Source organism: Erythrolamprus reginae, chromosome Z, assembly GCF_031021105.1.
Source record: "Erythrolamprus reginae isolate rEryReg1 chromosome Z, rEryReg1.hap1, whole genome shotgun sequence".
In the NCBI taxonomy this organism is placed as follows: Eukaryota; Metazoa; Chordata; class Lepidosauria; order Squamata; family Dipsadidae; genus Erythrolamprus; species Erythrolamprus reginae.
The window spans coordinates 106,188,767-106,211,886 of record NC_091963.1 but is presented as its reverse complement, the minus strand read 5'-3'; the positions used below and the strand labels follow the sequence as shown (position 1 = coordinate 106,211,886).

At 42.1% G+C, this 23,120-nt stretch overlaps 2 protein-coding genes across 6 annotated transcripts in view; one reads left to right on the top strand and one right to left on the bottom strand.

Annotated features, from left to right (window-relative positions):
- The window catches only part of WIPF2 (WAS/WASL interacting protein family member 2), a 119,308-nt gene that overhangs the window by 74,141 nt on the left and 22,047 nt on the right, over window positions 1-23,120 (bottom strand). The gene's annotated exons all lie outside the window — the stretch shown is intronic.
- LOC139175756 (uncharacterized) overlaps window positions 4,668-23,120 on the top strand; it is a 29,489-nt gene continuing 11,036 nt past the window's right edge. The window contains exons 1-8 of one of the 5 annotated variants that reach the window (XR_011560566.1): window positions 4,677-5,462; window positions 9,390-9,520; window positions 11,232-11,273; window positions 11,402-11,443; window positions 11,582-11,626; window positions 11,735-11,841; window positions 12,873-13,103; window positions 13,976-14,005. Coding sequence is in view for 3 of the 5 variants with exons in the window: in XM_070767018.1 (XP_070623119.1) it covers window positions 5,292-5,462; window positions 9,390-9,520; window positions 11,232-11,273; window positions 11,402-11,443; window positions 11,582-11,626; window positions 11,735-11,841; window positions 13,059-13,103; window positions 13,976-14,043 (651 nt within the window). In the remaining 2 variants the exon portion in view is untranslated. Of the gene's footprint in view, window positions 5,463-9,389; window positions 9,521-11,231; window positions 11,274-11,401; window positions 11,444-11,581; window positions 11,627-11,734; window positions 11,842-12,872; window positions 13,104-13,975; window positions 14,314-23,120 lie in introns of those variants that run through there. The other 4 variants (XM_070767020.1, XM_070767019.1, XM_070767018.1 and 1 more) reach the window with 4 other exon arrangements.

The following is a 23,120-nucleotide window of genomic DNA, read 5'->3' as shown; positions in this document are numbered from 1 at the left end:
ACTGGATTGGTAAAACTGCTGTTGTTTTTAAAAAGTAGGTGGGTCCGAATATAATTTTTTTCTGAGGAAAAGAGCTTTTATGTTAAAATATACAAAGGCTTATCTTTCACTTCACCTCTTTCTGTTTAATCTTTGTTTAACCTCTCTTTGTTTTACCTCTTTTTGTTTAAACTTGCAGATACCAAAGCAGGGTTTTCTACATTATGTCAACTGGAGGTTGGCTTTTTCAGTGACAACGCCTATACTAGTTGTCATTATAGTGATTTGTGGGATGTGGATAAACTAAAATATTTTTCTACAGATCCTTATATTAATAGACCATATTACTGCAGCCAGGATTTAATATATTCTCACTTCAGTAAAGGGTGGGATTGGTTTTTCTAAAATTATTGCTAAGAGGAATGAACGGGGGTAATTAAATGGGTGCATTAAGCTTGGATTCATTCAATTCTGAGAGGGAACGTCTGGCCGGGAGGCTATATTTGCTCCATAAGACCTTCTTATGAGATTGACCCAGACCATGTTGGAGACCCCTCACCTTTTTATAAGCAGAAGATTGAAAAAAAGAAGAATTTCTTATTGAAAAACATAGGAAAAACCATTGGTCTCTGTGACAGTCATTGATCACTGTGAAAAATATTTACATTTATCTGTCACTTCTGTTTTTGTATTCAACAGAGCTGTTGTTATCAAACTAATAAAGTAACAGATGGAACCAATGTTCCCTCTAATTTCTTTTCGGTGTGGGCAGAAAGATATAGTGTCTGAGCGGCAGTCCCTTTGGGATATAGATATAGATATAGATATAGATATGAATAAATAAACAAACGAGAAAAAAAATTCCTTCTTTTTTATTAATAGAAATTAATAATAAAACAAAAGCAAAATCTATTACTATCTTCTCCTCTTTTTCCATCCCTGTCTCCTCCCCCCTTGTGTGTGTGGTGTGTGTGTGTGTGTGTGTGTGAACTCTTGAACCATTTCTAATAACAGGCAGTGTTCCCTCTAATTTTTTGGGGGGGTGGGCGGAAAAGTATAGTGTCTGAGCGGCAGTCCCTTCGGGACTGGGCGGCACAGAAATAATAAATAAATAAATAAATAAATGAATGAATGAATGAATGAATGAATGAATGAATGAATGAATGAATGAATGAACAAACAAATAAAAAACCCACCCTGTTGTGCCTCAGAGAATTTCAAAATAAAATACTGTACTGTGTGTCTATAACAGTGAGCTCATAATAGGGCAACTCTATCAATATCAAAATGCCATTTAAATAGTTGAGCTAGTTTCAAACTAGATTTTGATTTTCTTTCTCTCTTCCTTACTCCCATTCTTTTTCTTTCTCTTTTCCTTCCTCTCTTTTTTCTATCTGTTTCTCTCTCTTCCTCTCTCTCTCCTTCCCTCTCACTCTTTCCCTCTCGGCTTCTGGGCAGGTTTGGAAAACCCTGAGTTGATGATGATTTTTAAGTGAGCGATTGCTCACTGCTCAGCTTAGAGGGAACTATGATAACAGGTGAGCTATTGGAAATGGTTCAAGAGTTCACACACACACACACACACACACAAACAAACAGCTGGGGGTTTTCTTCTCTGTTATTATTTGGGTGCTTTTTACCATATGCTTTAAATCAAGAGTCATTTCTCTCTCTTTCTCTCTCCCCCTCTTTCTCTCTCTTTTTTCCTCACTTTCATTCTCCCTCTCTTTCTATCTCTCTCTTTCTCTCTTGTTTTCTTTCTCTCTATTGCTTTCTTTCTCTCTCACTCTTTCTTTCTATCTCTCTTGCTTTCTTTCTCTTGTTCTCTCTCTTGCTATCTCCCTCTCCCCGCCTTTCTCTCTCTCTCTCTTTCTCACTTACTTTCTCTCTCCCTCTCTCTGTCAGCGAAGGGGCTGTGAGAGAGCGCTTTCTCTGAGCGCTTCGGGAACGCCTGCCCTGCCTCTACTGCAGCCCCATTACTGAAAGTCTGGGACGAAAGCGCTCCCAGTGAGGCGGCTGTGAGAGGGGCGGGCGGGCATTCCTGAAGCGTGTGTAGAAAACCCTCTCTCGCAGCTCCCTGGCTGGGAGCGCAGATGAAAACAAGGAGGAAATGCCGCGGCCACCGCCGCAGGAGAATTCGCGACCCAAGGTAGGAGGCGGAGGAGGAGGAGAGGGGGCGGATCGGGCGGGCAGGGGCAGCGTGGAGAGGCCAGGGGCGTGAGTGGGCCGGAGGCACTGTGGGGAGGCAGGGGCAGCCGCGGCTCCCTTTTCTTCTATTGCCTGCGCCTCCCCGCCCCCGCCCCCCTGCAGGCTGGCAGGGGGATGGGGAGCGCGCACCCGTGGAAAAGGGTGCACAGGGAGTATTTTGGGGCACACGCGCACAGCTTACAGGGAACGCTGGATGGAACCTCTCCTGTAAAAAGGTAACTCTTAGAGTAATTTTTGAATATTGTTCAACCGTTTGGAATCCCTACCGTATATTTGACATCAGTGCAATCAAGTGGGTTCAGAAGTACCTCATTAGAAAAGTCTTGCATTCTGCTGTACACAATAGAATTCCTAATGCTACTGAACTCAGACTTCTTTTTTGGGATAAGTTAGAACTGTGTCGCTTGTTGTCAGACCTAGGTATTGCATACAAAATTATGCATAGTAATGTTTTACGTGTAAATGAATTTTTCTGTATTAATCACAATAACATGTGCATGAACAACTCAATGTAAATTGTTCTAAACCTGACTGTAAAAAAGAGGAATTCTGTAACAAAATCTGGAATGCTCTATCTGTTTCAGTTGTCTCAGCTACAAATTTTCAGTTTCATTCATAATTTGTTTTCTGTGGATCTTAGTTCATACACACTTAAATGGTCAGTAGAAGTGGCGTTTATGAATGCACTAACATGACTATTGACCTTATTTTCCCCTCAGCTGCTTTTCCATGGTGGAAGTGGCAGGCCCTGGGGGACTCGTTTAGGCTTCGGAATGCCTCCAGCCAAGGGGAAACCTTTGGCAGGTCTTGGTGGATGGGCTTGTTCAGGCTCCGGAGCATGGCCGCCCATCATGGAAAGGCAGGCTCCCACCCATCCCTGGGGCTGAGCCGCCAGCCTCCTGCCGTGGGCTGCCAGGCAGCCTCAGCAAAATTCGATGTATAAGATTCACCCAATTTTTCAAGCACCATTTTGAGGTAAAAAGGTGCATTTTATACACTGAAAAATAGAGTAAATAAATTTGCAACTGTATATTGTGGAAAATCATGTTTCTGAGGAACAGTCTCAAGGTTACATGGCAATGCATTTATAAGTTTCACTCTTACAAAAAACAAAATTTAGTTCAGAAAACACTGCATCTAAAAGTTGAAAACACTGAAAAAAAAATTGCTGGATGAATATGTATTGGCTTCCTTCTACTTTCCTCAATTGGTGTCATATCCTTTTTTCCCTTCGCGTCTTGGAAACTTTCAATTATTTTCAGTGCTAAATAAACATAAAAGTTCAAAAATTCAGGATGACATTCATACTAACTAAGCCAAAAATAAGTAAAAGCCGAAAGATCTCACCATTTTTCTCTTTAATTGTTTTCTTGAAGTACAATTCTGGATACACAGAAGGAAGAAACACCTGGAAAACAGGTATGTAAGTGCAGAAGCAACCACTGGTGATCTGACTATATTCAGTTTTCTTATTGGATCTGATAAAAATGGCTCCACATTCCCATAAGTATTACAGAAAATAACAACAACAACAACAACAACACAAAAGTGGGATACCAAATCTCAATATAACCTGGCAAGATAAATCTATTAAATATGGATGACTTTAAAATATATGCGAAAAGCCCCCTGAACTTAGATCAATACTCAACACAGTTCAACTGTTCAGCAGTGAGATCATAACAAACTTTGGACTTGAAAAACGTGCTGTATTATCCATGCAGCGAGGAAAAAAGAAAGAAAGAAGGAATAGAACTGGGAAATGGAACCATAGTGAAAGCATTAGCAAAGGATACTGGTTAGAAATAGTTAGGCATATAATACATAGATTAGGGAAACGTATAGATTAGAGAAGATTATCACACTGCAGGAATGAATTAAGTAAGAATATAAAAAATGGACTGAAGCTCGACGGCATAATTTTGGTAGAAAAACAGTAAAGAGAAATTTCGATAGCTATAGCATTTTGAATGCAAATGAAAGCAAAAAATAATTTCTGAAATCCGGATGATAGAATTTGAAAATGACAATAAAAAATTTATACCCCAACCCCCCAAAAGAAATAGTTAGGCATATTGGAAATAGATAACATCTTGAATGGAAAAATGAAATAGTCAATGCAAAAGGGTCCGCAAAATATTAAAATCAAAGCTCAATGCTGGAAACATAATTAAATCCATTAATACATGGGCAGTTCCAGTGATAAACTACTAAACTGGAATCATCAACGGGACTTCAGCTGAACTGGAAAATCTGGAGAGGAAAACACATAAACCTTTGAATACATCCAGTGAAATCGACAGGTCGCACCTTCCAAGAAAAATAGTGGGCAGAGGGCTGTTGCAAATAAATCAAACTAGAAGAAGAAAAACAAGGTTTGAATGATTATGTGATCCAAAGTACAGAAAAATTGCTGCAGACTGTGAAAAGGGAGAACATTATAAAAACAACAGAAACAAAGGCACAATATAATATCCGGTTCCGGTTGGGGAGCAAGGAGGAGGGGTGGAGTTGCTGCTCCACCGGACTACGGTCTATAACATCAGTAAATACAGAAAATTGTGACTAAATTTCTTTTGGACTTGACATTCTGGAAAGGCTAGCACTTGCTGCCCAGGAGGACCCTCATTCCCTGTTGTTTCTCTGCTTCTTTGCTGCTCCGTGCTCCTTTCTGCCCTCGGAGTGTGTAACCTGATCAGCTGGGCGACCGAGGGAGAGAGCTGAGCCACTTGATATTCGATCCCTGCCGGGAGGACAGAGGGCAGAGGAAAGAGGAAGAGTTTTTGAGTTGGAGTCCTAGGGAAGGTACCCTTTGTGTCCAGTCCGGGAAGATCCCATTACCCCCATTACCCCCCTGTTCCACGGCGTTTTCTGTCTGAGTATCTTTGCCACAGAGACTTTGCTAAACTGGGGGCTTGGAAATGCAGCCGCCTGCTGCTTTCATCTTTCTTCCACTGCTAAGCCATGGTGCCGAGAGACTAAACTAAGTTGGATGGGCTGGAGAACGACTGAGACAGCCGAACTGAGATAGCTAGACTGCTACACTGACCTGAGATGCCGGAACGCTGAATGGTGGGAGTGTTTGGCGTTGGAGGGCCAGTCAGATGGAGGGACTACATGGAGAAACTGAGTTGGCTGCCGAGGAGAGGAAGGAGGAGGGCAATGAATACCAACGGAGTATGCTGTGGTTGCGTGGAGGCTTTAGATACTATTGGGAATACAGAGGACTGGAAATGCTAACTAGTGAGAATGGTGGTCAATGGAGGGTGACCAAGGTAGCCAGCAAGAGCATGGAAAGAAAAGGGGATTCCTGGCTGACGGCAGCAGCTAATAACAAAGTGCTTGACTGGAGTTTTAGACATTCCCATTGGACAATTTTAGAACTTAGCCAATTTAGAACTTGGCATTCTTTTGTTGCTTATTTAATGAATTGTCAACTATTTTCTGTATTTATTCATAATAATTAATATTTATAATTGTATAGCACTAGTTTTATATCTTATATATTATTAATTGTATTTTCCATCTTTACTGTATTATATTTACATTCTATATTTATAAGGAGTTTTTATATTATATATATAAATTATTAAGGGTTGCTATTAATTTTTCTAGAGAATTAATTTTAACTAATTTATAGGGGTTTTTTTTAAGGATGGGTGATTGGAATGGGTGGTGTAATTTTTATATGAATGAGTGGGTTGGATGGGATGGGGATAGTCTGAATGTAGAGTCTAGCCTACCTGGCGGTAGAGAGACAGGAAAGATGGGGATATCGATCTCCGGGGTGACAAAGGGCCAGAATATTCCGGTTGTGCTGGGGAGAGGTAGATATGGCGGGAGTCACGGGGTGAGCCGTTCTGGAGGAAAAAGAGATCGCTGCCTAAAAGCGATCCCTTGTTCCGGCCCCGTGAGCTCAACCCAGGATCCTGGTGACAAGTGTAATCCGGGCCCTGGACTCAAGCTGCTGCTACTCAATGCCAGATCGGTCGTGAATAAAGCTCTCCTCATCCGGGATTTGATCCTGGATGAGCAGGCCGATCTGGCATGTGTTACTGAAACCTGGCTGGGCCCAGAGGGAGGGGTGCCTCTCTTGGAAATATGTCCAGCTGGGTTTCAGATATGGCACCAGCCTCGACCCCAGGGAAGGGGGGGAGGAGTGGCTATTGTAGCCAGGGAGAGCCTCCATTTGCGTAGACTCGTTGCTCCTGAGATCGCGGGTTGTGAGTCACTCCTTGTGAAGTTGGACTTAGGGGTTCAGGTGGGCTTGTTACTCACGTATCTGCCTCCCAGCTGCGTGTCAACAGCCCTGCCTCTGCTGCTCGAAGAGGTGGCCGGGTTGGCGGTGGAATTCCCCGGACTCATTGTCCTGGGGGACTTCAATCTCCCATCGCTCGGCGGTTCCTCAGGATTAGCACAGGAGTTTATGGCCACCATGACAGCCATGGACCTGACTCAAGTAGTTCAGGGTCCGACTCACGAGGGTGGACACATACCCGACATGGTATTTCTCTCGGAGCAATTGAATAGTGGTCTGAGACTAAGGGACTTAGAAGCATTGCCTTTGTCATGGTCAGACCATTTTCTACTGTGGCTTAACTTCCTGGCTTCAATCCTCCCCCGCAGGGAGGCGGAACCGATTAGGAGGTTCCGCCCCAGACGCCTGATGGACCCTGAGGGCTTTCAGAAGGCACTTGGGGTTTTACCAGATTCGCTCATCCACAGCTCGGCAGAGTCTCTTGCTGAGGCCTGGAACAAGGCTGCAGCGGAGGCTCTTGACAGAATTGCGCCACTGCGCCCTCTCTGTGGCACTAGACCCCGTAAAGCCCCATGGTTCAACGAGGAGCTCCGGGAGTTAAAACGGCAGAAGAGACGTCTAGAGAAGCGATGGAGGAAGAGTAAGTCCAAATCCGATCAAACACTTGTAAGAGCTTTTATTAAGACTTACAAAGTGGTGTTCAAGGCGGCAAGATGCGCGTACCATGCCGCCTTGATTGCATCAGTGGAATCCCGCCCGGCTGCTCTGTTTAGAGTGACCTGCTCCCTTCTAAATCAGGGGGGAGTTGCAGGGCAGTGCCGAGGAATTTAACTCATTTTTCGCTGATAAAGTCGCTCGGATCCGAGCGGAACTCGACTCCAATTGCATAGCAGTATCGGCTGACAATGAGTCAGTCGAGGCGACTGGGGCTAAACGTCTTTGTCCATCTGTCTGGGAGGGGTTTGATTTGGTGACACCTGATGAAGTGGACAAGGCCATTGGAGCTATGAGTTCTGCCACCTGTTTACTGGATACGTGTCCCTCTTAGTTGGTTTCGGCCAGTCGAGAAGTGACACGGAGCTGGGTCCAGGAGATCATCCAAGGGCATAGGGTGAGGTATCATAAATATGCGGATGATACCCAGTTGTACATCTCCACCCCATGTCCAGTCAACGAAGCAGAGGAAGTGATGTGCCAGTGCCTGGAGGCTGTTGGGGACTGGATAGGTGTCAACAAACTCAAATTCAACCCAGACAAGACGGAGTGGCTGTGGGAATTGCCTCCCAAGGACAATTCCATCTGTCCGTCCATTACCCTGGGGGGGGGGAACTATTGACCCCCTCAGAGAGGGTGCGCAACTTGGGGGTCCTCTTCGATCCACAGCTGACATTGGAACATCATCTTTCGGCTGTGGCGAGGAGAGCGTTTGCCCAGGCTCGCCTGGTGCACCAGTTGCGGCCCTATTTGGACAGGGAGTCATTTCTCACAGTCACTCATGCCCTTATCACCTCAAGGTTCAATTACTGCAATGCTCTCTACATGAGGCTACCTTTGAAAAGTGTTCGGAAACTCCAGATCGTGCAGAACGCGTGCGTATCTACAACATTCACCCACGTATCTACAACACTCCGTGGCCTGCACTGGCTGCCGATCAGTTTCCGGTCACAATTCAAAGTGTTGGTCATGACCTTTAAAGCCCTACATGGCATTGGACAAGAGTACCTCCGGAACCTCCTGCTACCGCACGAATCCCAGCGAGTTGGCCTTCTCTGGGTCCCGTTGACTAAACAATGTCGTCTGGTGGGCCCCAGGGGAAGAGCCTTCTCTGCGGCGGCCCTGGCCCTCTGGAATCAACTCCCCCCGGAGATTAGAACTGCTCCCACCCTCCTTGTCTTCCGTAAACTACTTAAGACCCACCTATACCGCCAGGCATGGGGGATTTGAGACACCTTTCCCCCAGGCTTATTATAATTTATGTTTGGTATGTATGTGCTGTTTGGTTTTTAATTATGATAGGGTTTTTAGTTTTTTTTAATATTAGATTTGTGCCAGTATAATATTGTTTTTATCGTTGTTCTGAGCCACCCCGAGTCTTCGGAGAGGGGTGGCATACAAATCTAATAAATTATTATTATTATTATTATTATTATTATTATTATTATTATTATTATTATTAGAAAAAACAGCAGGATGACAGATTAAATAGATGGAAAATCAAAGCTTGGCACAGAGAACTCTTGAGAAACATTGCAAGAAAATGTGATGGCAACCTTATATGGCTTAAGATGGGAACTATCCAGTAAAGGGCAGCCATTCGAATGGAATGGTAGAAGGAGATTGTGCAGAGACCCACCCTTCAGTTTTCTGGGCATGCGCAAAATCGTGGCCCGAAGCAGTCCCCGCCCAGGAGAATTTCCACGTTTCCCCGAAAAGAATATCTTTTTATTGTTTTCGCCTTATCATGGTGCAGGAGGTGGGGCGGGGAACGAGACACCTGTCTTACTGGAATCTGGCAGTTCTGTGGCATCCCTCAGTTGGTCTATTTAGTTCCAGCTCCAGCTGCAATAGAATAGAACAGGAAGCTCACTAGCAGAGCGGCTATTGCCCTGGCTGGGGTTTGGAAGCCGCAAGGCTGGAGTTTATGGTGGTGGGGGAGAGAAAGAGAAAGAAAGAAAGAAAAACAGACAGACCTTTGGCTGCATGCAAAGAAGCCCGCAGAAGTCTTTCTTTCTTTCTCTCTCCCACTCCCAAATCTGACTCTGTGGCTTCCAGACCCCCACCCAGGGCAGCAGCTGATCTATGATTGCGCTTCCTACTCAGGAAGAACTTCCATTCCTGGATCTGGAATTTGAATCTGAGTTATAAATGAAATGATAATGAACCACAAATATTAAAACCTCTGAAGTTTTATTATAACTTTTTCACATCTTTTCCTCATGTTTAGATTTCAGAATCTTCTTTCTACAACCGTGCTTGTCTTAACGATATGTATCAACTACCTCCTGATCAACTTCTTAAAAAAATTCGTGAAGAATCCTCTGAAGAGGAAATGATATTCAATCGTGAAAGACCAAGGTAATTTTCTTTTCTTCATTTCCCACTTGGCACATATTACAAGAAAGAAATTAACAAAACAAGAAGATAGTGATGATGATGATGAGGAGGAAGATGCATTTAATCATGTCCAACCAACTCTTGGCAATTCTATGGACCAGGTCTCGTCACATTTCCTATCTTGCACTACTTCCTTGAGTTTTTGTCTGTTCTGGTTGATCCCTGGCTTTGATAGTGTCCAGGCACCATGTTCTTTGATAGCCTGGCTTCCTTTTACTGCTGATTCTTCCAAATGCATTCTCCAGCGAACTCCTCTGCGTGACATGACCAAGGTAAAACTAGAGAGGTAATCATTTCATTCTGAAACCTACAGAACATCTTTATATTTTTCATTACAAAATTGTGGAACAAATTTGGATTTCTTCAACTGGGATCATTATAATGCACCTTACATGGGGCTGACTTTGAAGATCACTTCAACTACCCTTGAAGGCAGCTCAGGAGCTACAACCAGCCCCCAAAGTCATAGTACCTGCAGCCCTAGGTTGTCAATCTTACAATCACTGTTGCATGAGCTGTGTTGGCTCCCAGCTTTCTTTTGGATGTAATTGAAGCTCCTGGTTGTCACTTTTAAATCCCTTCATGACAGGAATCAGAATATTGGCAGAATCACTTCTCCCTGACAGCATCTGCCCTTCCTACCAGATAGTTATGCTCCAGGTCCTTTCCTGAAGTCTTGCCATCCAGTGGGAGGTGTGCCTTTTTCTGTGGCTGTCCCTACTTTATGAAGCACTCTTTCCCCAAAAGATTGAGCAAACCCAGGTGCAGAGATAGAAAAAGAAGCTGGTGGTGAAACATCTCAAAGGAAGGACTGCAGACCCTGGTTTCTGTTTTCATTTTATGGTTTATTATATAGAGTTATATGTGTGGGATAGTGTAGAGCTGTTAAAATGCCAATTGAAAGTGAGTATCTATAGAGTTATATGTGTGGGATAGTATTTATACTTGAAGGTAGATCCACCCATAGATTCTGATTGATTCATTTTATGATAGAGCCATGGTGGCACAGTGGTTAGAATGAGGTATTGCAGGCTAACTCAATTGCTCACTGCCAGGAGTTCATTCCTGACTGGCTCAAGATTGACTCAACCTTCCATCCTTCCAGTGTCATTAAAATGAAGATTCAGGTAGTTGGGGGCAATAGGTTGACTCTGTAAACTGTTTAGAGAGAGCTCTAAAGCACTGTGAAACAGTATATAAGTCTTGGTGCTACGGATATTGAATTTCTTAATCTTATTTATATAAATTGATTGTGTTTCATAGTTGCTATGCTAAGGAAGGCCACTCAAAATTCCTAGTCCTATCTATAGGCAAGCAAGTTGAGCTGGGGTGATATATGGTTTAGTTTGTTTAGATTGGAATTCGTGGTAGCCACCTTCCAGAGGACAATTTATCTACAGCATGTTTCTTAATCAAAATTTTTAAAATGACTGGATGCAATCTCCCAAAATTGCCTAGCCAGCCATGCTTAATATTAACATCTTAAAGCTCTTTGAGAAAATCTAAAATCTATATCTAAAGTCTAAAACGTCCTTGCATTTTAAGAAGTTTGAAAAGAAATGAGCCATTATCCTTCCCAGAATAATGTATCCCTGGGAAGGATGCAATCTCAATTGTAACAAACTTCTTTTTAACTTCTGTCCTGTTAAAACACCTTTCTCTTTTTTGTCAGGTCTGAAAAAAGGAAGCACACTAGTGAGACATCACCAGCTGAGTGAGTAGTAAAAGTCTCCCAAGGATTGTTATTTAACTTAAAACTTTTTTTCCTCCAAGACAATCTTAGCTGCAGCAGAATTCCTTTAAACTTCTGTTGTGTTAAAACACTTTTCTCTTTTTTGTCAGGTCTGAAAAAGAGGCACCCAGTAGTGAGGCATTACCACCTGAGTGAGTAGTAAATGTATCTCAATGATTGTTATTTAACATAACTTTTTTTCTCCAAAATATTTCCTAGGAAGGAGACAATCTTAGCTGTAGGAGAATTCTTTTTAACTTCTGTTAAAACACCTTTCCATTCTTTGTCAGCTCTGAAAAAGAGGCACCCGAGAGTGAAGCTACACCAAAGACTCAGTGAGTAGTACAGTCCGTCAAGGGCTCTTCTTTAACTTAGAATTTGTTTTCCTGCAAGTTATTTCTAAGTAATGCTTTTGTTTAAAGCAACATATATACTGTTTGCAGCGGACACTGCATAAGCACATGGACCACAGAGCTGGGTTTTATGGCTCATTTGAGGAACAGTCTCGTCCCTTTGAGGTTGGTCCACTCCACTGATGTCATCGGAGGAGGTAAGTTTTAGGCCCTGTCGGTCAAGGAATTGTGGCTGCTGGGGTCCAGGAGTAGGACCTTCTCTGCTGTGGCTCCTGCCCTTTGGGATAACTTACCCTTGAGGTGAGATCACGTCCCACCCCTCTGACCTTCCCTAAGGTTAGATCTGAAGACCTGACTCTGCCAGATGGCTTGGGATCCCCAACAAGAGAGAGCATCACACTGTAGGCAGATGGTGAATTAAGAGGCAATCCAACCTCCCACCGCCACATAGAAGCATCTTGCTCCCCACTTTCCCATCTTTTATCTTTTAATTATCTTTTATGTGTTAACTCTGTCTTTGATTATAGCCATTTTTATAATCTTAAAAATATTTATTTTTTTCATGCTGTAAGCCACCCAGGGTTGCTTAGGAATAAGATGGGTGGCAATTAAATCTTTTATTTTTTTATTAATATTTTAATTTATTTTATAATATAAAACACACACACAACATATAACATGTAACATGTGCTGAGTGATCCCACCATGAGACAATCAATCATACCCCACCACCAGTTGGGGGCATTTCTTGTATAAATCATTTAAATCCAAGAGTGAAATATTTCTTTACATATTATAGAGTGATTCCAACTTGTTTCTTATAGCTTGGTCTCGGATCCTACTCGCCATATATCGTCTTACCTTGTCCCATCGCCCCATCAGCTGTTGCAAATCAGTTTCATTAATCAAATGCATCTTTTTATCTATTATCTCGAATTGAATGTGGTCCACCATATACCTATACCAATTTTGCATTGTCCATTTTGCCGTGTCTTCCCACCCCAAGACTATTACCACTTGAGCGCCTCCTATCGCTGCTTGTTTTATTTCTCTGTATTATTCCATCTCACTACTTTTTACTAATGCTGCCATTTCCTTAGTAATCGTAAATCTTATATTTAGTATTCTATTAATATCCTCTTGCACTTTTCCCCAAAAGTTTTGCACCACTCGGCATTCCCACAGCATATGCATAAACACTCCTTTATCTTGGCACCCATGCCAACAGATACCTTTAACGTTCTGCTGAGGTCCCTTTGAGGTTGGTCCACTCCACTCATGTCATCAGAGGAGGTACGTGGCAATTAAATCGAATAAATAAATAGATAAATAACGAGGGCAAGCTGACCAAGTGATGATAAAATTTTCAATTACTGCCAGAAAAATACTTAAATTCTGCTATTTGTTTTATCAGGGCTTCCGAAACAGAGGAAGGAAATGAAGCCACTTCAAAGAAAACGTAAGTAACTTCAGGGTGCAAGTCAGGAGTATTTCTGTTTAAGAATTTTTGAAGTGATTCAGAATGCATGATAAGATATTTAATGTCTAAAACATCTCATAATCTCATCATTTTATTTCACTGTTAAACCGTAGAGAGAAAAAGTGTTTTACTCCTAAGTACATTTACATTTAGATACCACAATAAGAATTCTACCAAACACGGTTTATTAGAAATAAGCGGTACCGTTTTTTAAAGTTGCACCCATTGTATTCCTCCTATTGAAATACAATATTTTATTTAGCACAGATGCTTGTTTACAGGGTTACAGAAATAGTCACACATTTAATTTATTTATTAAACAAATGGATGTAATAGCCCAACACACATATACATAACTACAGTGGCTTACAACATTTATTTAACATTTATTAATTACATTCATTGAAACATGTCAAAAAAGAGAAGCCGTCACCCAGCATTTCTTTCCTGAGTCTTGTTGGAAGGCCAATGCGAGGCCTCTGGAAACGTACTGCTCATCTTAGGGCTTCATTTCTCCCTTTCCCTAGCCTTACCATAGATAGAAAGTGATGCTGCCAGACCCAAAGTAGCTATTGGGAGAAGATCCTATGGGTGGTTACCGAGGCCTTTTCTCTTAGAGCAAATGGCTGTGATGCAGCTCTGAAATACTGAAATTCTTGCTCTTCTCAGAAAAATATTGGCATCTCAATACATGGATATTACTTTAGAAGAATATGAGATTAAGGCTACTGTATCTGAGATTAAGGGTACTGTATCTATTATAATAATAGCTAGACAAAATTTGAACAGACTTATTAGAAGAATATGTAGTTTTATAATTACATCGTCTTTTATTCCTTTTATATCTACAGAAGTTCAGAAGAGGGAGAGGGAGAGGAGGAGGAAGAAGAGGAGGAAGAAGACTAATCCAATTTGTTAAATGAATATTATTGCATATAGTATTGGATTATTGTATATAGTATTGGATTATTATTGGCATATTATTGTATATAGTATTGGATTATTATTGGCATATTATTGTATATAGTATTGGATTATTATTGGCATATTATTGTATATAGTATTGGATTATTATTGGCATATTATTGTATATAGTATTGGATTATTATTGGCATATTATTGTATATAGTTTTGCATTATTATTGGCATATTATTGTATATAGTATTGGATTATTAAACACATTTCAAACACACTTTGTTATTGTTATGTTTATCCTCAGGTTTAAAACCATTTCAGAATAGCTATTCGCCCATTGGGAGCAACTGCAACTGTGTTGGGCTACGGTTCTCATTATTCATGGGACCAGTAATGGGCAGCCAAAATTTTTACCATGGGTATGGTTTAATGGTCATGTGACTGGATAGCAGTGGCTTGCAGGCCATGTGATCAGGTGGGAATGGCTTGAACGATCAAGTGAACTGTTAAGTCGTCGACTTACAACCTTACCAGTGTTGCTCGCTGGGATGACAATTTGCTTTGTGTTTCCTGCACTCTCCTTCCTGGGTCGTCCCTCACCCACCTTAGGCTGGGTAGCTAGGTGAATGGGTGCTGCCAGAATCATAAATGCTGCCAGCGCTGCTTCTACCCACTCCTTCTGCTTGCACCTTAGGTGGAGGGTGATTTTGGGAGTGATTTGGGATGGCATAAGAATCATCTGGACAGGTGATTTTGGGAGCTATTTCGGGCGGCGTAGAAAGCACCTGGAGGGGTGATTTTTGGAGCAATTTGGGGTGGTGTAGGAAGCTTTTGGAGGAGTGATTTTGGGAGCAATTTGGGGTGGCAAGGAAGCATCTGGAGGGGGGATTTGGGGAACAATTTGGGATGGCATTGGAAGCATCTGTAGGGGTTATTGTGGGAGCGATTTGGGGTGGCATAGGAAGCTTTTGTAGGGATGATTTTAGAGGCAATTTGGCATGGCGTACGAAGCCTCTGGAGGGGTGATTTGGGGAGCAATTTGGGGTGGCATAGGAAGCTTTTAGAGGGGTGATTTTGGAGGCGATTTGGGATGGTGTAGGAAGTGTTAAATATTCATGAAGAAGGTTCCAGAGTTCAGATTCTGCATGGAGCCTCCTGAGCCGTCCTGATTGGTTGCTTCGTTTGGTGGGAGACTTGTTACCAGGTCAGATAGTGTTTGTTACATTGTGAACCATATAAATACAAAAGCCGCGGCACTTTCTTTCGAGTGATTTTAACTCTAACCGGTTTGCGTTAACCCGGTCAGCTCTAGCCGAATAAACAACTGCTAATTTTACCAGTTAAATCTCCGAGGATTTTTCAGGAAGCATCTGGAGGGGTGATTTTGGGAGGGATTTGGGCAGCCTTAGCCTTCTTTAGGACCTCCATTCCTCGCTTTTTCTCGCTGTCCGTTTCTACTTCGTTAGCCTTTACTTTGTCCGCCCGCCACTTTTTTAAAGCCTTAAAGTTTGGATTTTCTTAATGGGTTTGCACGCATTTTTTGCTTTCAAATTGATTCCTGTGGGAAAAATTGCTTCTACTTATGAACTTTTCTAATTACGAACATGCTCATGGAACGAATTAAATTCATAAATAAAGGTCCCACTGTATATCTAAACAAGAAAATATAAGAGCAAAAAATCATGGCAATAATCTGAGCTATCCTTCTTTCCAACCCCTTCTCCCTCGCTTCCTTTTGCTTTCTGGGAGGGAAGGAAAACCAAATAAAAATGGGAAGTACAGAATATGGAGCCTGCCTGCAAAATTGGAGAAAGGCATTTTTCAACAGAAAAATGCCCTTCTCCTATTTTGCAGCCATGCATCATTTCTGGGACTGAGAAATTGAGGGGACTCAACCCAAATAGGGATGGGTTCTAATTTACCTCTCTGCTGGCTTGCTTCCTCAAGATGGCGACTGCATGCTCAGTACCAGAAACTTGGCTTCTGTAGACGCTCAGAAGAAGTTTTAAAAAAATATTTAAAAATTAAAAGAAAAGAAAGCTGAAAATAAGGTAGTGGCCATGTGCACAGTGCTGGAAACTTGGCCTCTGCACATGCTCAGAAGATTGTTTTTTAAAAAATTCTGAAATAAGATGACATCCAGTTCAGTGATGGCATCGTGACATCGCCAGCAGGTTGCTACCAGTTCTACAGAAACGATCCGAACCAGGAGGAGACTACACTTGCTTTGTTTGGAAGCACCACAGTAATGAAATGAATGACACTGCTGTTACGAATGGTGCAAGAGACATAAATGATGACGGGTTGTAAGTGCGAGGACCAATCAAAAGTTCGAGTACTGGCCAGAACTCACTTTTTTCAGTCCTTCGGACAGAGACTACTCAGAGGGCTGAAAAGGTGATTTTTGACCAGTCCTTGTCCTTGTGACCGGTCCGCGACTTACAACAATCCTAACATTTTACATTTTGCACCCTATCTTGTCACCATGATGAAAAGAAGCACCACAGTCGTGAAATGAATGACACCGCTGTTACGAATGCTGCAAGAGACATAAATGATGACCGGGTGTAAGTGCGAGGACCAATCAAAAGTGTGAGTACTGGTCAGAAATCTCTTTTTTCAGTGCTTTGGACAGGGACTACTCATTTGGCTGAAAAGGTGATTTTTGACCAGTCCTTGTCCTTGTGACCGGTCCTCGACTTACAACAATCCTAACATTTTACATTTTGCACCCTATCTTGTCACCATCATGAAAAGAAGCACTACAGTAATGAAATAAATGACACTGCTGTTACGAATGCTGCAAGAGACATAAATGATGACCGGTTGTAAGTGCGAGGATCAATCAAAAGTGAGAGTACTGGTCAGAAATAACTTTTTTCAGTCCTTTGCACAGGGACTACTCAGAGGGCGGAAAAGGTGATTTTTGACCAGTCCTTGTCCTTTTGAACGGTCCTCGGCTTACAACAATCCTAACATTTTACGTCTTGCACCCTATCTTGTCACCATGATGAAAAGAAGCACCACAGTAATGAAATGAATGACATCGCTGTTACGAATGGTGCAAGAGACATAAATGATGACTGGTTGTAAGTGCGAGGACCAACCAAATGTGCGAGTACTGGTCAGAAATCACTTTTTTCAGTCCTTTGGACAGGGACTACTCAGAGGGCTGAAAAGGTGATTTTTGACCAGTCCTTGTCCTTTTGACCCGTCCTTGACTTACAACAATCCTAACATTTTACGTTTTCCACCCTATCTTGTCACCATGATGAAAAGAAGCACCATAGTAGTGAAATGAGTGACACTATTGTTAATAATGCTCCAATCGGCATAAATGTGAGAATGGTCATTAGTGTGAGGATCCATCATAATTCAGATTTTTCCGCTGTCTGAGTAGTCCCTATGCATGTAGCCATGCCGACCTGATCACATGACCAGCTAGCCACACCTACAAATAAGCCATGCCCACATAACCAGTTGTTTAAAAAATTGAATCCCATCACCTGCCACAATACAGGAGATTCTCGTATCACATCGCATTTTAAATCTTACTTTCAACAAGATTATAAATTGATTATAGCTACTGATTATATATACTTTTTCACTTTAGAAACAATATGATAGTACCATTAATTTTAGTTTAAAATTTCGGAATGAAATCTCCCTCAGTTGAACAGAAACCTCCCTTTAAATGCAATTAGAGTAATTGCATCCACTGCAACTCTTTTCTGTGTTGTCATTTGTAATATTTATGCAAGGTTAGTTTTATGTTTTTAAATTGACTATGACTATTGTAAATTATCCCACAGATGGTACTCATCATATAAACTCCCAGGATTTCGGTTGCTTGTAATGTGACACAAATATAATAAATAAACGTTGGGTGAAGGAAGACAACTGTTTGTTTGTTTGTTTATTATTTGTCAAAGATGCATAGAATTATAGTTTGTATTAACATAATATAAGTAGAAAGCAGTGACAGAAAGGATAAAAGGACAAGAGGGCAGGGATTGTAGGCGCAATGGTGCGCTTATGTGCGCCCCTTACATGCCTCCTTAGGTTCATATTGCAGGTTGTCTCAACTTTCCACCCTTTCAAGATTGGTAAAATGAGGACCAAACGGCAAGGGGTAATGTGCTGACATTGTAAACTTCCCAGATAATGCTGTGAACCACTACAAGGAAGCCTACAAGTTAAACTTTCCTTCCTCAACTGCTTTTCCCACTTTTTTTTAGCTATAATAATGTGAAGTAATTTGGTTTTTTATTTTTTTTATTTATTATTTAGATTTGTATGCTGTATTTTTTCTTTTTTCATAGTATGTTTTATTAATATCAACTTTATAAATAACAACACTAAAGATTGTGAGATTATAAAATTGATGCCACTTTGGAAACGATTAAAATTTATAGGTTTTAGAAGATCTAGAAAAGCACCTAAGATGTCCACTACTTCGACTATCATAAAAACTTCAAAGAAACAAACTACAACCCCAACTGCTACACCACAAAGCTCCCCCTCACCATCGCCATCTCCCTTACCACAAAGAACAATAACAAGTATGTTGAGCAAGGAGAAAGAAAAGGAAAAAGAAACCCCCCCGGTACAACCAACCTTGCAGACTATTCAAGACACATTGGCCTTGCTTCAAGTCTCTACGAAAGCCAACAGAGGTGATGCACGTGAAGAAGCCCAAAAACATTATGAAGGCATAAAAGCAGAAATGAGTAACTTGAACGTTGAGATGGAAAATGTGAAGGGAAGTGTACAAGCAATGGATGGGAAAATGGAAGCGATGCAGCAAACATTAAAGGAAAATGAACAATGGATGAAGAAGGTTGAAGACAAAATGGATAAAGCCGAAAAGAGAATGGATGAATTTGAGGACCACAGTACAGTGCCAAACAGAGGATTTGACGAAGCCATCACCAACTTAGAATTACAACGAGCCTCACATGGGCTGAGGTTCCAAAATGTGCACAAAGAAAAAAGATGAAAACTTAGGTTCGAAAATGGCAGAAATAGTAGGCAAGATCCTACAGATGGACCCACAGGACGTAATTTAAGAGATTGATGAAATTTACAGAGTCCAAACTAGCTATGCGGAAAACCATAAGAGATGACATCTTGAATTGGTCAAAAGATGAAAGTTTGAAAGCAACAGCGGTCATGAGAGATCGGGTGAGGACAAGTGCCCCTCGACGTGAGTAATGTTGAGTTGGCCACGGCCATCCAGTCACATGAAGCACCACAGTTGTGAAATGAATGACACCGCTATTACGAATGCTGCAAGAGACATAAATGATGATCTGTTGTAAGTGCAAGGACCAATCAAAAGTGCAAAGACTGGTCAGAAATCACTTTTTTCAGTCCTTTGGACAGGGACTACTCAGAGGGTTGAAACGGTTATTTTTGACCAGTCCTTGTCCTTTTGATCGGTCCTAGACTTACAACTATCCTAACATTTTACGTTTTGCACCCTATCTTGTCACCATGATGAAAAGAAGCACCACAGTAATTAAATGAATGACAATGCTATTACGAATGCTGCAAAAGACATAAATGATGACCGGTTGTAAGTGCGAGGACCAACCAAAAGTGTGAGTACTGGTCAGAAATCAATTTTTTCAGTCCTTTGGACAGGGACTACTCAGAGGGCTGAAAATGTGATTTTTGACCAGTCCTTGTCCTTTTGACCGGTCCTCCATTTACAACAATCCTAACGTTTTACGTTTTGCACCCTATCTTGTCACCATGATGAAAAGAAGCACCACAGTAATGAAATGAATGACAATGCTATTATGAATGCTGCAAGAGACATAAATGATGACCGGTTGTAAGTGCGAGGACCAACCAAAAGTGCGAGTACTGGTCAGAAATCCCTTTTTTCAGTCCTTTGAACAGGGACTACTCAGAGGGCTGAAAAGGTGATTTTTGACCAGTCCTTGTCCTTTTGACCGGTCCTCGGCTTACAACAATCCTAACATTTTACATTTTGAACCCTATCTTGTCACCATGGTGAAAAGAAGCGCCACAATTGTGAAATGAGTGACACTATTGTTAATAATGCTGCAATGGGCATAAATGTCAGGATGGTCATTAGTGTAAGGATCCATCATAATTCAGATTTTTCAGCTCTCTGAGTAGTCCCTATGCAAGTAGCCATGCCGACCTGATCACATGACCAGCTAGCCACACCTACAAATAAGCCATGCCCACATAACCAGTTGTTTAAAAAATTGAATCCCATCATCTGCCACAATACAGGAGATTCTCGTATCACATCGCATTTTAAATCTTACTTTCAACAAGATTATAAATTGATTATAGCTACTGATTATACATACCGTATTTTCCAGCGTATAAGACGACTTTTTAACCCCTGAAAATCTTTTCCAAAGTGGGGGGTCGTCTTATACGCCGGATATAGGACAGTGATGGCGAACCTATGACACGCGTGTCAGCACTGACACGCATAGCCATTTTTGGTGACACACGGTGCCGATATTTGCGATGGCTGGGAGGGGCGAGAACACCGCCTCCCAGCTGGGCGCGCCTCAGCGGAGTGCAGGCTCGCCCACACGCTGCCTTTGGCAGCACAAGCATGCCTATCTGGCCGGGGAAGAATCGCCCCGGCCGGACGTCAGTTTCAGCTGGGGGGGGCAGAACACGGCCTCCTAGCTGGGCGCGGCTGCGCAGAGCGCAGGCTCGCCCACACGCTGCCTTTGGCAGCACATGCATGCCTGTCCGGCCAGGGAAGAATCGCCCCGGCCGGACGTCAGTTTCAGCTGGTGGGAGGGCGGCGGCAGCGGGAGGGCGGCACGCAGCGGGAGAGTGATGGCAGCGGGCAGTAGCTGTGTGGCCGCACCAGGGTGGTCAGCTGTGAGGCGGAGCTCCGGAACAGAGGCACCCACGGCGGGGGCTGGACATGCTGGAATTGCATGCCTGGCACTTGCCTGCTGGCTGGGCTGGGACGGAGGCTCCAGCCCCATGTCCATGCCCATCGCAACGCCAGCATGTACGGCGTCTAGCAACATGTCTAGCCGCCGCCGTCGATGCCTCGGTTCCGTAGCTCCGCTTCACAGCTGATCACCCTGCTGCCGCTGCTGAGAGAAAAAGAGAGGGAGAGAGGGGGAGAGAGAAAGAGATAGCAAGAGAGGGAGAGAGAGGGGGGGTTAGCAAGAGAGGGACAGAGAGAAAGAGAGAGGGGGGATAGCAACAGAGGGAGAAAGAGAAGGAGAGAGAGAGAAAGAGAGAGGGAGAGGGAGGGCAGAAAGAGAAAGAAAGAGATAGCAAGAGAGGGAGAGAGAGAAAGAGAGATTGAGAGAGGGGGAGAGAAAGAGATAGCAAGAGAGGGAGAGAGAAAGAGAGGGAGAGGGGGGGAGAGAAAGAGATAGCAAGAGAGGGAGAGAGGGGGTTAGCAAGAGAGGGACAGAGAGAAAGAGAGGGGGAATAGCAACAGAGGGAGAGAGAAAGAGAGAGGGAGAGAGGGGGGAAAGAAAGAGAGAAAGAGATAGCAAGAGAGGGAGAGAGAGAAAGAGAGAGGGGGAGAAAGAGATGGCAAGAGAGGGAGAGAGAGAGGGAGAGAGGGGAGACAGAAAGAGAGAGAAAGAGATAGTAAGAGGAGAGAGAGGGGGAGAGAAAGAGAGAAAGCAAAAAAAAAAGAGAGAAAGAGAGATAGCAAGAGAGAAAGAGAGGGAGAGAGAAGGGGAGAGAGAAAGACTTTGATCATTTCCCCAGGTATTTTTGTACCTACTTGACCAACATTATTAGTGGTTGCAAAATTGAATGTATGAACTTGTTCATTTCAATAAAAAGAGCCAGGGAAATGATTGAATGTTAAACTGGATGCATTTATTTCTGCCTGTTTGTATTTGTTCTTATGTTTAACCATTGAAAATGTACTTTTCCTCCAAAAAGAATCATCTTTCCATATTTCTTAGGCAACATTTTAAAATAACTTTAAAAGCTGAGGTCATATTATTCACCCTGCTCTGTATCATAGCACACTGCACAGTACTGAAAATTGGCAGGGTCACTAATTAAACCCGACAAGTTAAAATCTGTTTAAGTGACATTGCAAGAGGATAAAGACAGAAAGTGCGGAAAGAGTAAAAAATGGATGGGCTGTTTGGATTGCCATATCATGATATCACATACAGATTCTCATTCCATAATAGATTCTCACATAGGTGTCAGCATGCTGCATGTTAGACTGAAAGATACCTACAGAATAGATGGTAGGAGAAAGAAAAATAGCCAGGTTCACCTTTTTGTGTTGACAAATTATGATGAGTTATAATAATAAACTTAATTGTGGTGAGGAGAAATATGAGAGGCAGACAAGACAGATAGACAGAGACATATTGAGAGATAGACAGAAGAGTGCTCCCACTTGGCTCTCTCTCTCTAAATAATTCATTCATAATTTTAACAATAAGATTTTCATCATTAGTAATTAAAATATTGTGTTATCATGTTCAGAAATGATTTTTTTCTCAATGCAAGTACATCATAGACCTAGACTCAGTTTTTGACAGTCAGAAGAGGGGTAGTCTTATACGGCGAGTATATCTCAAATTCTATATTTTAACTGGAAAAGTTAGGGGGTCGTCTTATACACCCAGTCGTCTTATACGCCGGAAAATACGGTACTTACTCACTTTACAAACAATATGATAGCGCTATTAATTTTAGTTTAAAATTCTGAATGAAATCTACCTCAGTTGAACAGAAACCTCCCTTTAAATGCAATTACTGTAATTGCATCCACTACAACTCCTTTCTGAGTTATCATTTGCAATATTTGCAAGGTTAGTTTTATATTTTTAGATTGACTATGACTATTGTAAATTATCCCACAGATGGTACTCATCATATAAACTCCCAGGATTTGAGTTGCTTGCAATGTGACACAAATATAATAAATATTCTTCTATGTTTCTTCTATGTTTCTAAATAAACTTTGAGTAAAGGAAGACAACTGTTTGTTTGTTTGTTTGTTTGTTTGTTTGTTTGTTTGTTTGCTTGCTTGTTTGTTTGTTTGTCAAAGATGTATAGAATTATAGTTTGTATTA